Source organism: Aspergillus lentulus, assembly GCF_001445615.1.
Source record: "Aspergillus lentulus DNA, contig: Alt16, strain: IFM 54703, whole genome shotgun sequence".
Classification (NCBI taxonomy): Eukaryota; Fungi; Ascomycota; class Eurotiomycetes; order Eurotiales; family Aspergillaceae; genus Aspergillus; species Aspergillus lentulus.
Window position 1 is genome coordinate 1408893 of NW_028322113.1, and position 15272 is coordinate 1424164.

At 48.5% G+C, this 15272-nt stretch overlaps 5 protein-coding genes across 5 annotated transcripts; 3 read left to right on the plus strand and 2 right to left on the minus strand.

Moving 5' to 3' along the window:
* Nucleotides 1–415: 415 nt before the first annotated feature.
* Nucleotides 416–634, minus strand: ALT_7930 (AN1-type zinc finger protein; the record flags this gene model as incomplete). The annotated part of the gene is made up of 1 exon (XM_033555826.1): nt 416–634. The coding sequence occupies one exon, from the start codon at nt 632–634 to the stop codon at nt 416–418; it is 219 nt and encodes a 72-aa protein (XP_033411717.1).
* Nucleotides 635–3785: 3151 nt separating this feature from the next.
* Nucleotides 3786–7007, minus strand: ALT_7931 (tubulin gamma chain; the record flags this gene model as incomplete). Its single annotated transcript, XM_033555827.2, has 9 exons — nt 3786–4463; nt 4519–4605; nt 4658–4861; nt 4945–5127; nt 5201–5254; nt 5329–5441; nt 5541–5581; nt 5663–5757; nt 6285–7007. The coding sequence occupies 9 exons, from the start codon at nt 7005–7007 to the stop codon at nt 3786–3788; spliced, it is 2178 nt and encodes a 725-aa protein (XP_033411718.2).
* Nucleotides 7008–7647: 640 nt separating this feature from the next.
* ALT_7932 (aldo/keto reductase family protein) lies at nt 7648–8780 on the plus strand (the record flags this gene model as incomplete). Its single annotated transcript, XM_033555829.1, has 2 exons — nt 7648–8182; nt 8263–8780. 2 exons carry the CDS (start codon nt 7648–7650, stop codon nt 8778–8780), a joined length of 1053 nt encoding a protein of 350 aa, XP_033411720.1.
* A 679-nt stretch (nt 8781–9459) lies between these two features.
* Nucleotides 9460–11005, plus strand: ALT_7933 (TDT family transporter; the record flags this gene model as incomplete). The annotated part of the gene is made up of 5 exons (XM_033555830.2): nt 9460–9659; nt 9747–10115; nt 10166–10462; nt 10514–10802; nt 10856–11005. 5 exons carry the CDS (start codon nt 9460–9462, stop codon nt 11003–11005), a joined length of 1305 nt encoding a protein of 434 aa, XP_033411721.2.
* Nucleotides 11006–12482: 1477 nt separating this feature from the next.
* On the plus strand, nt 12483–14803 carry ALT_7934 (putative MFS transporter; the record flags this gene model as incomplete). Its single annotated transcript, XM_033555831.2, has 11 exons — nt 12483–12800; nt 12858–12942; nt 13001–13051; nt 13114–13331; nt 13380–13553; nt 13609–13715; nt 13772–13932; nt 13994–14079; nt 14137–14326; nt 14386–14514; nt 14589–14803. 11 exons carry the CDS (start codon nt 12483–12485, stop codon nt 14801–14803), a joined length of 1734 nt encoding a protein of 577 aa, XP_033411722.1.
* Nucleotides 14804–15272: the final 469 nt, after the last annotated feature.

Below are 15272 nucleotides of genomic sequence, written 5' to 3' on the forward strand. Positions count from 1 at the left end.
AAAGGAGAAATAAAATCGTCTCAGTTGTAGATAGAACAGTAGTCTATGGGTGACTGAACACGATGCCGTGTCCACGCAACAAATCGAGATTGCAGATTGAGTGAATCATCAAAACTCCAATGTATAAACGCCACGCGTATGAATGATAATGAGATGGGCAAACAACCATCAAAAATAAAACCCAAAAGAGTATCTCCCAAACCCAAGGTCCCAAAATAAGAGGATTTGCATTATGTGCAGCCGACAAGAACAAAAACGAATTCGTTGATGCTCAAACCGGCCAAGGTATCAAATCGAGTCACAACACCGCGCTAAACTCAACGGCTTAAATCGACTGCGACGTAGGATGAAGATGTAGATCGAAAGAATCGTCGAAAGCGGAATTGCTTGAGATGCGAAAACCCGTCCCAGGTTCTCATACGCCCTTGATGACTTGGGTACGCTCGCTGTTGAGCTTGTCGGCGTTTCGGGCGTGAGACTCCTTCTTGCAGTCCTCTAACCCCGTACAGGAGTGAGCCTCCAGCATTCTGTGCTTCGAGCAGTAGTGTCCATTGCAAAAGCTGCAGTCACCGACGATCCGCTGTGCGGCTTCCTTGCACTCCTTGAAGTTGCAGCGAGGCTTGCGAGGCGCCATGTTGTTAGAAAGTTGCGACAAGAGCTAGGTAAGGTGGTTGGAAGGAAGAAGGAAGTCGAGGAAATATATATCGGCTCGGTTTGAGGAATGCACTCAAGAAGGAATCGAGGAGAACCGTATGGACGGATAGACGAGGTTGAGAGTATAGGTGATTTGATGGCGAGGTCGACGGTAAGATAAGGAGGTTCGAGAGCAAGGGTAGGGAGAAGAGGAGACAGTTGAATCAAGTCGATAAAGAAAGAGATAAGAAGGAGGAAGTAACTGCTACCAGCGGCTCGGCTATATATATGTCTTTTAAAGAGGATCGGAAAGCAGACCGATGATCGGAAAGCACGGGAGTGGAACAATAGGTGGTATCTAATGAAAGGATGGGGGTTGAGTTTGGCTGGAAATTGAGGTGGCACTGAGGCAAAAAAAGAAAAGTCAATTTGTACAGACGGATACAGAGACAGGAGGCGACGGGGAAGGGATTGCCTTAATAATTTATTAAAGAATGGATGGAGCCAGATGATGCTACGGATGAATAATATGAGTTAACATGGGAAGAACTGAGGAGAAACTGGAAGAGAGGGATGAATGCTGAGTCACAATACCCAGCCAGATAGTTAGTTAGGCTAGATTGCTTCATTTGGAGACATCTACGTAGGAGGTTGTATCATAGTAGCAACTAGTAATTATCAATGATACTGATAGTACAGTATAGTACACTAGTGCCGCCGCTGATCCAAAAGGGCTCCATTTTTCACTATACTTTTGTACATATCGAGTTACTCACTTACTACTACTGATCTAGTGTAAGTACTTATAGCTACCTGGTGGAGGCAAAATCGGGGGTGGAGCCTGAGGCCTCTCAAAAGTTACTGTACAGAAAGGGAGTTTCCAAGTCCAAGTGTTCACTTGCCCGGCGCACGAGGTCGGTTTGCCTTCGGTACCACATCTTGCGATCATCTGCGGCATCATCGGAGGCGTCCTCGCGAAGTTGCAAAAGAATTATAAGCGTCAAGAGTTGGCAATATTGGTGTTGTAGTCTTCCGTAGACGAGGCGATACTCCGAGGCCAATGGCTCTTCATTTTGCAGTACTCTGTAGTATCCATTAAAACAATCGTTAGGTCTGGAGTATCAAGGAACTAAGAAGGCTTTCAAACACTAGACTAATAGTACAAGAAAGGGGAAAGGATCCAAAAGGCCAGTTCATCTTTACAGGATGTCGACTAATGACCAAGTCACTTTCCCCTTTCCGCTGGGCGAGGTGACGACTCCTGCGGAGTACCTTATGACCCCTATGAACGCACCGACCCATTTTGAATTCCAACTATGCATATTTAATGGAATAGCGCCTGCTGCTGAAAGGCATGCAAATTATCTCTACAAGTCAGATCATATAAGTCAGATCCTGCCTATTGATCATCACTTTCAAACCCGCCCGTAACAATGCAGGGCAACCACTGGAGCCTATGACCGAGCATGCTGAGTCCACCTGATCTGGGTCGCTACCGGTTTGATACAAGCCGTGCAAATATCAGCTATTATCTACTATACTAGCTGTTTCACTGCGCGGTATCAGTGTCTCTCGATTAAAGATAATTCAACTGGTTCAAGTGACCGGCCGAACTGATGGCGCTCTTCATCTTGGATCTACTCCGTACTAGTCGGCCTTCTCCGCACCGAGATTGAGTCACGTGAAGTAGATATACTAGCACTCAGCAACTCGAATGACCAAAAAGAGCATCAAATCAATGCCTGACAGAAAATGGAAATTAGTCTGTATAACAGGGCCAGCAATTGTCCGTATGTCGATGAAATCCAGCCTGGAAATTGGCATTGTCGGAATCGCGTGCAGATTCTTGCGGTTGGCGCAACTTGATGAAACTGCAACGGTGCGGAGTAAAAGCCACTAGCTATCTATCTAGCTATCTTCAGGAAAGGTAGCTACTTACCTCGGGAAGGCGAAGACCCCCAATAACGCAAGTTTCCTTGGTCCCTCGCAACAATTAACCTCTTTTCCTTCGAAGATGAGCAACACATGATAAGCTGGGACGGGGTAGTCATTTACCATCTCAAGTAAGTCGGTTGAAAACGCCACTAACTGCACTATTGTAGCTACCCACATCTGGCCTGCAGAGATAGTACAATATACTTTTGAGTTGGCAGATGTGCGTGGTTCCATTAAGTTAGCCGATTTTGATCCATATGATAAGGACAGAAAGCGCTAGGTTACCTCGTTGGCATACCTACCTTAGAGGTAGACAGATAGGTATCACTGTCGGTATGGAGTACTATCAGGTACCTCGTAGCGCTAGCACTTGTTGACAGCTCACGACAATGCCGAAACACGAAGAAAGAACAAAATATGTGAAGAAAATTAGCTCAGGCCATCTTCCTTTGGCAGAACCATCCATCTCCTCCAAATTTCAGACACCCACAGTCACAGCGGGGCGCCAGCAGATTTGTCACGTCAGATTGGCATTCAAGGTTAGCATTCGCCTCAGGCCATGACAGCCATTTTTTATTTATATGTTCCAGATATCATATCGAGTCAAAGGGATATGCAACCGCGCTCTCTTTTGAATACTCGCCTACCCGCCGCCTGTTCCGCCCATATCTGGTTTATGCAATATGTGCTTCTGTATAGTTGATCGATTCCACCATCGCCAAGTACCTAGTGCATGTGGAAGATGGATGATGCACGTACTCCGTGGTCCATGCGTTGTCAATCACAGTTGACGATGTTGGGCTCATACACTATCTACCTGCAGCGCCAACGCCTCGCAGCGGTAAGGCTTACGACTGTATCATGGCAGGATCGCCAAATGTCCGTGCTCTGATAAGAGCATGCACGCTTCTACTACCTCTGTATGTAGCTCAAACTCTCAGTAAGTGGTTTCCGGGGTCTGAAAATGCTGGACATCCGATGTCGCATTATTCGTCTCTATCTCCTCCTATAACGTCTTGCCTGAAACCTTTCTCCATGGAGCAACGCCCTTGATCACGCGTAGGAGGATTCGCAAGGATATAGCAAAGTAAAACTAACGGTAAACGCCGCTTGCCAAAGTTTAACCCATCAGAAAAAGCCATAGCAACAGCGCAAAGGAAATCAAGGAGCAAACGCCGATTCGCAGAATTTAACCATCCACTACGCAGTGGTCGTGATCACATCCCCATCTCCTTCTCCTTGCCCGCATCTGGGTCCAGATAGTCTTCTCTTTCTGCTGCCTCATATTCACCAACGAGGTCCATCACTACAGCCCGCGCTTCGTCAAATTCGCCAAGACCGTCCGTAAAGGGGCTTTCCTTCTTGTACTGTTCCAAAAATGCGTTTCGTTTCCGCAGGCGGTCGTACTGTTGGACAATCCGTTTGAAGAGAGTCGCCACTGATGTGTGATTCGCCAGCATCAGGCCGCTTACGCGGTGCGTGTTTTGTATGTATGGAGATTTCTTGGTCAAGGCAACTTGGATACTGGCCGGACCCCAAGGAATAAATGATGCCAAACGTCGCTCGCGGATACGCAGCAAAGACTTATGCACATCTGTGGGATCTGCTTCTCCCTGGATGATGTTGAGAATACTCATGTAGCAACTGGACTTGCTCGGGTTGATTGAGACCATGCGGTTCTTCGGCTGTAGCAGGCGCCGCATAACGTCTAGAACGGTGGTTTTACGAACTGTCTTTGCTTGGTCGACATTGTCACCGGTAAAGGGCGTGTATGATGTGATCAGGAAATGGCTGCGAGGTGTAGGGATGAGAGAGGCGATGATTCCAACAAGATCATTGTGCATGTAACCGGGGTAACGGAGGGTGGTGGTAGAGGCTGACATGACGGTGGACACCTATTGAGAGTGAGCTTTGCTTGTATGCGGTTTACTTGCACTGAGGAAGACTCACAAGCTGATTTGTCTGCTGGAACGAAGGCTCTTGCACATGAAGTCTATCTGCAACAATCCGCGAAAGTGCACCATTGTCGAGAACAACCTGACCGCAACTTAGTCCTGTCAATGGGGTAGTCCGGTAGATGGAAACTTACCACAGAGTCAGCATTCTGTGTCAGCCTCCTCATGGCTAGCAGACTATTGTACGGATTGACCACGACGTCCGCCGACTGGGTATCTGGAAAAACGGAGTATGTCTGAATCAACTTCTTCGGAAACCTGTCATTCATCCGCTCGAGGATGAAGCTACCAAGTCCCGAGCCGGTTCCTCCTGCAATCGAATGCAGGAACATGAAGCCCTATAACGAAACACCAAATTAGCCCAACAATACTCATATGCGATCGCCAAGGATGTCCGATCCCTTCCACCTAAGTGTCTCACCTCTAAAGAGTCACTACCGTCCGCTTCTCGGTCAATCATGTCGAAGACCTCCTCCTGTACGACTTCGCCGGCGGCGTAGCCGGCACCCCAATTGTTTCCAGCACCAATGCCTTGCTGACCGATGAAGAAGTTCTCGGGATTGTAGATGTTCTTGTAGGGTCCACTTTGTATTGAGTTCAAAACCTGTCCATGCAAGCTCAGCTCAGATTCAGGAGAGAAATAAATCGCAGCGCATTGGTAGAGGGTGAATTCGTACTCTTGGTTCTAAGTCCAGAAGGATCGCTCGGGGGATATATCTGGTATCATCGCTCTGATTTCACCAGAGTCAGCTCACTCAATCCAAGCATCACATTCCCAGATTCATCACGCCACAAAAGCTCTTACCTGGTAGAAGAAGACATCCTTGCGATCCCCGCCTTCTGTCGCAAACTCCTCCAAGTTCCCATCCTGGCTAATCCCGTGCTCAAGGCAAAGCTGTTGCCAGAATTGACTGCCGACTGTAAAGAAATCAAGTTAGCGGGACCGTGGCATCGCAAGAGTGTCATGTTTAATGAGGTTGCGCGGAAGGCTGGTTTGCGTCGCTTGAGATTTCATACCATTGTTGCCGCACTGGCCGGCTTGAATCGTAATTATTTCTCTGAAAACAACTTGAGTATTAGCTGACTTTATCTCACACAGAGGATCAGATAGAAATAATTGGGCAGATCGTGGCACATACCTGGGCATCGTTTTTCGTGACCACCAGAAGTAGTCGAGGTTATAGCCCACGCGTAGCGCGTTTTCGCGGGGAATCTTATTTTGGAGGTGGTGGGCCTCAGGTGCACAACGTTAGGTAGCTGTCAGTGGTGTCTGAAACCTTTCCAAAGCAATGGAATCATAGAACCGAAAGTGTGAAATCAATTAATTGAACTGAACCATTAACTGGCACCATGTATATGAATGATTAAATTCGTTATTTTACCCTGCTTTTTTGATGTCAATCTGCACGCCGCTTTCCACTCCACGTCTTGGTCCTGAAGTAACCATTATGCTAAACCACAATCTACGTGTCAAATCTGGACCATGTAAATTCACTGAGCATCGTGCAGCTGACCGTGGCATGCCATGGACTTGCATTTGCTGTATGCCTTATATGTGCTGGGAAAAGACGAAGTACGCCATGCTTAGGTGTCTCAGAATCCCGCCTTGCAAGCCGTCACAAGCATGCCTGCCCCGGCGACTACGCCATCCACTATCCTCACTCGTCGGCCATGTCGTTCACCATATGCCCTGATACAGCCATCTCGCACCGCTTCCTCCATGCCTGCCATCCCTGCACACCCCATACAAATGGCACTTACAGGATGCGACGTGCTCTTAATGAGCCTCTCTGTCGCATCACTGATCCTTCTCCTCACCTCTTCGGCAGGCGTAGTATGTAATTCACCGGCTGTCAATCCAGTGGTCTCCACACCGGTAAAGCGAGCAGTAGAGCCGCCGCTGTCGCCAGAATTCACGATCATCTCTGTGACCGCTCTTGTCAGTTCGTCTCTCCAGATGCTCCCAGTCGTAACTATGCCGAAGGTGTCCTTCGCTTGGGCTTTATGAAAGTTTGCATCTCCCATCAGATGGAAAGAGCTAATGAGGGAGAGAGAGGTCAAGACACTAGCTTCGAATATGCCTGTCACATATTTCTTTCGGCACTCCGGTATTGCGGAGTCTTTTCTGGAGGACGTCTGCTCATATTCTGTGATCGCCTCTTTCAGCATGCCGACTAAAGGATGAGCGGAATAACATGCCACAAGAAATGCATCATATCTTGGAACAAGCGGTTCGACAAAGGGCCTGCAATGCAAGGCTGATGTGATAGAATCCTCTCCAGAGTTGATGCTGGGCACTCCGATGATAATGCGCCCATCCGGGAGTGTGACAGACTCACTGGAAGGTGCCGTGAAGTAATCGAAGTGGATATCTGCATAATCCAAGCTCTCTAGGATGGGTTTGAGTGCGTTCGTCATGTGGGTTGACGTGTTTGGGTTGATGATTAGGACCGAGTATCGATGGTTGTCGTTCGGTGCAGCCATCTTGGAGCAGCTTATTGCTATGAATTAATCTGGACTGTGATGCTGACCCGCTCAGATCCGATGTTCGTTGCTCTATATGCGATTATGCTGTATAGCTTTGGGAATTGGATGTTCCGACCGGATGACGTCTCCCAGGTGTCTGCAGCAATGTGTCTGGTTGTCCTCCCCACCAGGAGACACTAGTCCATGCTGAGGATCGAAGACTCCAATCTCAAGAAGCTTTCAAAAGCCGGCGTTTAAGCTCAAATAAGCTTAATCGCATTCTTGCAGGTCATGCTTGTATTCTCGACTACAATGTCTTACTCTGCCCACTCTATGATGAGATAAATGAGCAGATCTCGAGTGCGGGGTAAGGGAACACCAGCGTATCCATTCCACCTCAGGCGGACAGGTGTTTGAGGAATTCGGGCCTCGTATTCGCATCGTACCCCCTTCTTTAGCGGGCTACTGTGGGTATCGTTATCTTGTGTGTGGTCGTGAGATTGCTGTATTATTAATTAAGAATGTCCTGAATACAAATAGCGCAATGACCCTGAACCTCGTCATCCCGGCGGAAGGTAGACCTGACCTCACTGTTCCATCAGATTCCACCTTCAGCCTTTGAAGATCACCACGACTACACTCACACTTGAATCTCATAATGCCTTTGGTTGTGCCGTCCGCTACACCGAGAGTCATTCTCGGTTTGATGACCTTTGGGCCAGATGAGTCCGAAGGTGCTCGCATCACGTCCCTCGACGACTTTAACAAGTGCTTGGATCATCTCCAGCAGCAAGGTTACAACGAGGTCGATACTGCGCGAGTCTACGTGGGAGGAAAACAAGAGGCTTTCACAGCCCAAGCCAGGTGGAAGGAACGTGGGCTGACTCTAGCGACGAAATGGTACCCCCATACCCCCGGTGCACACAAAGCCGATGTTCTTCGTGAGAACCTCGAGCGTTCTTTGAAGGAACTGCAAACCGACCAAGTGGACATCTTCTACCTGCACGCCGCGGATCGATCTGTGCCTTTTGCTGAGACTCTGGAAGCCGTCAATGAGCTCCACAAGGAGGGAAAATTCGTGCAGTTGGGCTTGAGCAATTATACTGCTTTTGAAGTTGCGGAGATAGTTATACTCTGCAACGAGAGAGGTTGGGTTAGACCCACAATCTACCAGGCGATGTATAATGCTATCAGTAAGTATCCTCTTGCTGTGACGTAGATGTCTGCTATAAGGTCCCGTTCGAATTGTATTTACTGACGCTGATGAACACAGCGCGCAACATCGAAACGGAGCTCATCCCCGCCTGCAAGCGCTACGGAATTGACATCGTGGTCTATAATCCGCTGGCTGGTGGTCTGTTCTCTGGCAAATACAAGACTAAGGACATTCCTGCGGAAGGAAGATATAGTAATCAGTCTTCACATGGAACATTGTACCGGGGACGTTATTTCAAGGACGCGACATTCGACGCTCTGCGACTGATCGAGCCTGTTGCCGAAAGGCATGGCCTAACCATGCCCGAGATTGCGTTTCGCTGGATCCATCACCACTCCGCGCTCAACATGAAGGATAACGGCCGCGATGGTGTCATTATTGGCGTGAGCAGCCTCGCGCAGTTGGAAAACAACCTCAAGGATATCCAGAAGGGCCCCTTGCCTCAGGAAGTTGTCGACGTATTGGACCAAGCCTGGTTGATTGCGAAGCCGACTGCTCCAAACTACTGGCATCTCGACTTGAAATACACCTATGACACCCAAGCGGCCTTGTTCAAGCCTAAACCCAAGGCGTAGCTCAACCAACCACCGTATCTGGATTATACATTGCCCTTGTTCAGTAGATATTCGCAATTCACTCATACAAGCTTTCTTTGCGATTTTGTTCGTGCAGCATCATCCTGCGTCCGCGCCTGATTCTTCCATGTGGCAATCTGAAATACTTTCCATGTACTTACGCCGTCCGCCGAAATTGAACCGAGCAAAGTCCTTCGGATCACGGGTAAGTGTCCGGCGTCATCCGTCCCACCCGCTTTGCTCAGAGCGAAGAAGGAAAGTTGAGTCCAAGACAAAGGATTGAGGAAAGATATCAAACGTGTAAACACGACATGGAGTCTTAATTTCTGAAGTTACGCCTCAGCTATTCATATCTCCAGTCCTGGGTAGGCAGTCCCGAATCCCGATGTCATATGTCGGCGTCCGAATTTCGGTCGGTTGTGGATCTCCACGTTTTTTGGCCCTGCAAAATTCGGTAACAAGCCCCATCTTGTTGTCTGAGATTGGATTCTAGAATGCTGATTGATAACAGTGTGGCCTACTCGGTACTTGCCTTTGGAATGGTAGACGTGCCAAGCAAACAGAGGATGAATTTTCGCGGAAATCGCTGCCGCTCACTGGAGCTTGTCTCCTATGAGAACTTTGGTTGAAGACTTGATTGCAGTATGTCTCTGCTGTAAAGGACATACGTGGGTTGACAATGAGCACGATCATCAAGTCTTGTCGAACCTCACTGTCGAGTTTCTTGAGTAGCAGCCGGCCTAGCAGAGGAGGGTCCCAAGACGCAGGGGCAGCAGAGGCCTCGCCTAATATACTTCCTTGCCGCTCCTCTCCTGATGAGTATCGACTTCCAGAGCAGCACAGTGGCTGGAGACGAATCGTGTATGGTTTCACACCATCGTACGTCTCCAATTTCCTCAAAGCCGGCTTCCCTCGGAGGGTCTGGTTAACCATGAGGTCCCTGGAAGCTACTAACACTCGTATCAGATGGTTTTCCGTTGTTATGGGAACTGGGATGATTTCCACCGCCTTAAATACCCTTCCTTATAATGGTCGCTGGCTTTATTGGATCTCGATCGTCGTCTTTGCCCTTAATGTCGCCATATTCGCACTGTGCAGCATTCTGAGTGTGCTCCGCTACATTATGTACCCGGAGACCCTTAACACTATCATGAATGTACCAGCTCAGTCAATGTTCTTGAGTACGTTTCCCATGGGACTAGCGACCATTGTGAACATGGTCTGCTTTGTGTGCGTCCCGGCGTGGGGGAATTGGACAAGAGGTTTCGCTTGGGCCTTGTGGATGATTGATGCTTGCCTTTCAGTTATCTCCGCATTATACCTGCCGTTCTCACTGTAAGTTTGGCTTGTTATGGGTGCGTACTTATTTGACTAAACAAAAGCAGAATGATTTCGAACGTCGATGCGCAGCTGTCCTCGATGACTGCGATCTGGCTCTTGCCAATTGCAAGTTGCGTCGTGGCTTCAGGGACTGGTGCAGTCGTTGCAGATCTCCTTTTGAATCCTAATCATGCATTATGGACTATTATCGTCAGCTATGTCCTATGGGGAGTCGGCATTTGTTTGTCGATGATCGTCTATGTTATCTACTTTCAACGGCTTACCGTGCACAAATTGCCGCATAAGGGAGTTATCATGAGCGTGTTCCTGCCGATGGGTCCTTTGGGATCTGGCACCTTTGCGTATGACCCCAGGACGAGCTTCAACATGATCTACACCTAACTCGATTTCAGGGCCATGAAACTCGGTACAGCTGGAAAGACTGTTCTATCGGAGACTCAAACGTTGAATGACAGCTCTGCCGCCTCGATAGTATATGTTGTAGGCGCAATGACCGCGCTAATCCTCTGGGCTTTTGGCCTTCCTTGGCTTTTCTTTGCGTTCGCATCTGTGCTGAAGTCGGGAAGGTTTCCATTCAACATGGGTTGGTGGGCGTTCACCTTTCCAGTTGGTGCGTATGCGATGGGAACATGCCAGTTAGGGAGGCAGCTGCCTTCTGCATTTTTTAAGGTCCTGGGAACAGTAAGTTTACATGAATTATTGATGTTGCGATAAAAGTCTAAGACTTTCATCAGGTCCTCTCGTTGATTGTCGTGATCCACTGGATGGTCATCTCTGTCAGTACACTCAAGGGAGTCGTCTCTGGAAAAATATTTGTTGCCCCCGGAGTCGCCAGTGTACAACGCCAGGGCAAAGAGGAGAATGATTTGGAAAGCATATCATAATCTCGATGTGGAATCCGCCCTGAATAACTGCATCCTGGCAGAGTCGAAGTTGAAAGTGGAGCGGCAATACAGTCTCCATCCTTACAAGGAATGTGAGAGAGTCATGCGAGAGACTGTATGCAACCATTATCTATCTCTTGATATCAACTCTCTCTTTCGTGACACGGAAACCAAGATATGTTCATGCATTCACAAGTACTTGGTTTGTAAAAGGACCAGATCTGGAATACGAACCCTATCGATGGTCTACAGCTTCGTCCTTCCCTCATGACGAGCCAAAGTGGAATTGTGCGTCATGAGAGAGACACGAGCCTCGTTTCCAACGTTATCGAGGGTGCTGACCCTATTCGCGCAGAGAAAGCTGCATCATGTGTCGCTTCGCCGAGCACCATGACCGAATCTAGCGTTGCATCTGGATTCCAAAGGTGAAAGAGGGTAGGATTCTAGCGCGCCATCTTCCATACGATTCCGTGGACCTTTCGGGTTGTTGTAGCGAAGACTGCACCATTCCTCACTAGGGCATTCTAGACAGCTCGAGGCAGGCTAGGAATCACCGAAAGGCACACCTCGCCACATAGCCCGAAACCTCATTGTACAGTTGTGCATAGTGCCCTTACATCAAGGTCTGGGCCGTCATGCAATTCGCATGGGATGATAATCGAGAACGCCGCCGATACTCACAGACTGGACGCTTTTATCGGCATACTGCAGATGTCGTTTCCGGCATTCCAGACCTCCCCGGTTAGCCTCAAATTGATCAGAATACTGCCTCAAATCGCGCATGCATCCCTTGCGTAGCCAAACTGCAGAAACAAGCTATTAGACCTACAAAGGATAGGGTGAGAAAATGAGCCGAACAATGACCGAACTCAATACCCGCAAACTCGACAGATCGTACGGCTTTCAGATCATAGAAATCATACGTTTGACAAAGTATTCTCATGAGGAATTCCAGCGGGCATCACAGGCTTTCGCCTCAGACAACGGCAACAACCGATGCCGTTCCGGCATTTGCGCCCCTTCGGACTTTTAGTGGACGTCTTGTAACTTGCTAATGATCCGGTCACACATCTTCATACCGCGTTATTAAGAAGGATAGTAGTGACTTACCGGAGGTCTACTGGCCCCGCATCGGCGAGCGCCTGGACTCTGGATCAAGGGGCCTCATGCCGCCGCTGCATGTGTTCAGGGAGCTTCTGTCGAAATTTGGAGACCGGATGGCTGCATCTCTGCCAAACCCCAAGCAGATGAGCAGCTCTAGTCGTGTGATGTTGTGGGACTCGAATCGAGAACGAGTCCATTGAGGTTTGCTTTACAGCGCAAGCCCCTTGTTTGATTCTAGATTGATGGGCACCATTGCCTCTTATCATATGTAAGGACCTGGCTTTAAAATGGGCATTATGGCCTCCCTGGACCCCTGCTCAGAATACAGACTCGGCATTCTTGACAACAGTCTTTTCTTCTCAGGCCTAGCAGGATGTCTCTTGTCATTGCTCGTTCGGCCAAGAAGGAGACTTCAGAGCCTATTTCGCCTACAGATTCCGATCTTGAGAAGAAGACTCCAATCAGCATAACACGAATTCTATCATGTACAGGAAAGTCAGATCTCGGCGACGTGTCTGACAAACGTCGATTCTTCTTCCTGCGGTCTAAAGGCGATAACTCAAATGTCATCGCCACCCAGCCATCTGTCTTCGATGACCCGGAGTTAGCAGAAGAATACAAACCTCGACCAGATTGGGAAAACATCCATCGGTTCGATCCATCGGCTAGATGGTCATGGGGTGAAGAGAACGTGCGTTAACAATCATGGATAAGGATCACTTCGCAACCCAGACTGACAGCCATGTAGCAAATTGTTCGGAAGATCGATCTTCGTATTACCTTGATGGCTTGTGTGATGCTTATGACATTGGAGCTTGATCGATCCAATATCCGTACGTGCTGTCTATCCAAATGTGCAACCTTATGGTCACTGATCATGTTTGAGCTTAGAACAAGCCAATGCGGACAACTTCTTGACCGATTTACACTTGACTCGGGACGGTCAGTCTGCGCAAGACATCAACTCCCTCTTCGACAGGCTGACAGAGTTTCTATCACTTCAGACTATAACTTGGGAAACACGATTAACAGGCTATGCTACCTACTCGCCGAAGTACCTGCACAGGTCATGGCAAAATGGCTCGGCGCCGACAGATGGGTTCCTTTCCAGATGACATCATGGTCGATCATCGCTCTGTGCCAGTTCTGGCTCTCTGGCAGGACATCCTTTCTGTGCACAAGGGCTCTTCTGGGGTTGCTATCCGGGGGGTTCGTGCCAACGGTCAGTGGTTTGCAAACACGGTAAGCTTATCGAGCTCATGGATAACAGATGATCCTCTACCTTTCCTACTACTTCAAACATCACGAGCTTTCCATACGTCTCGGCTTCTGGTATACAGCATCTTCTTTTGCGGACATCCTCGCTGGGTTTCTCGCTTTTGGGATTCTGCACCTGCGGGGAGTTGGTGGTCGCGCCGGTTGGCGTTGGCTTTTCTTAATTGAGGTTTGTGGCAGGTTAAGTCCCTTTGTTTCGAATACTCATTATTCACACACCACAGGGGCTGCTCACATTGACGCTTGGTCTCCTTGCTTTCATCCTCATGCCACCGTCACCAACACAGACGGCCAATTGGGCCCGAGGCAAGAAAGGATGGTTTACAGAGAGGTATATCTTTTACTTCCATGGCACGCTAGGACATGCTAATGCGGGCTTGTGGATAGAGAAGAGATTATCATGGTCAACCGTATCATCCGAGAAGACCCCAGCAAGGGCACTATGCATAATCGCCAGCCGTTGACCCTCCAACTTATTTGGCAGAGTTTCAAAGACTACGATTTATGGCCCTTGTATATCATAGGACTTTTGTTCCTGATACCTAGTAGTGAGTACAGCACACAATTCGACCAAATGGATCTTCCGCCGAAGTCAGCTAATGTCAACAGCAACAATATCGCAATACTTTACCTTGCTCTTAAAAGATTTTGGATTCAGCACTTTCAATATAATTCTGCTTTCCATTCCATGCAACGTAGGCAATTTCAAGATCAAATCCACCAATATCTGCTGAATACTGACTTTCGACTAGGCGATGGGTGCTGTGACCCGAATAGCCCTTGTCTATGGAGCTGAGGCCTTCGAGTCAATTGCGTATATGGGCATTCTCGCCCAGATGTGGATGCTGCCGATGCTCCTTTATATTAATGCGGTTAATTTCAGCCAAACCAACAAATGGGTCGCATGGACAGTACTCACACTGATTCTTTCTTTTCCAAACCGTAAGCACCCATCTCCCCTGAAATTCTCCGGGACACTATTAACGATAATTCCTCCTCAGCCCATGCGCTTCACGCTGGGTGGACCTCTCGCAACTCGAACAGCGTGCGGACTCGGACAATCGCAGCCGCATTATATAACATGTCGGCGCAGACATCTCAAATCATTGGCTCGAACATATACCATGACTGTGAGTGTGGCCAGATCCATCCATGAGGGCCTTTTGTTCCTTGGCTAATTAGGCATCCACTTTTGTCAAAATAGCGGATGCTCCTCGCTATGTCGTTGGAAACAGGACGCTACTCATCATCATTTGCGCAAACATTGTCCTCTATGTCTTGACGAAACTATACTATGTAATGCAGAATCGCCGCCGGGATATGAAGTGGCAGGCCATGACAGAGGACCAACGAGTTGACTACGTTGCGACAACACAGGACCAGGGGAACAGAAGACTGGACTTCAGATTTGCGCATTAACCAACAGCATACGCAATGTCTCTTGGCCTCATACAGCAGTTTAGACCATCATTAGCAATAGAAATGAAATTTGGTCGTTTAAGAATGGAAGATGTGGTTCAATGAACGCCTGATTCATAAGGCGCCAAGAGCCTAAGCCTGACTGGGTATGTGATAAGGCTATCATCACGTGTTACGGATATGGGTGGACGCCACGATCCCAAAACGGGAAAGAGAGTAGCCTGCAGCGTAAGGCGACTGCTGCATTTGGATGCGACACTCACGAGACTCGATTTAGCATTGCCAGCTAATCATCTCCTCTCAACCGTTCTCCAGACTCTAGATTTGTTTCACGTCCAGTTGTTTATTTCCTCTCCCTTGGTCCTGAGCGGCAGTTGAATCCGTGTTTCTTGGCCTGAGACACTCATTCGGTTTTATACTTGGCAAACGTGGCCGCAGCAGCAGTACTTCCCGGACTACGAAAGCGCAT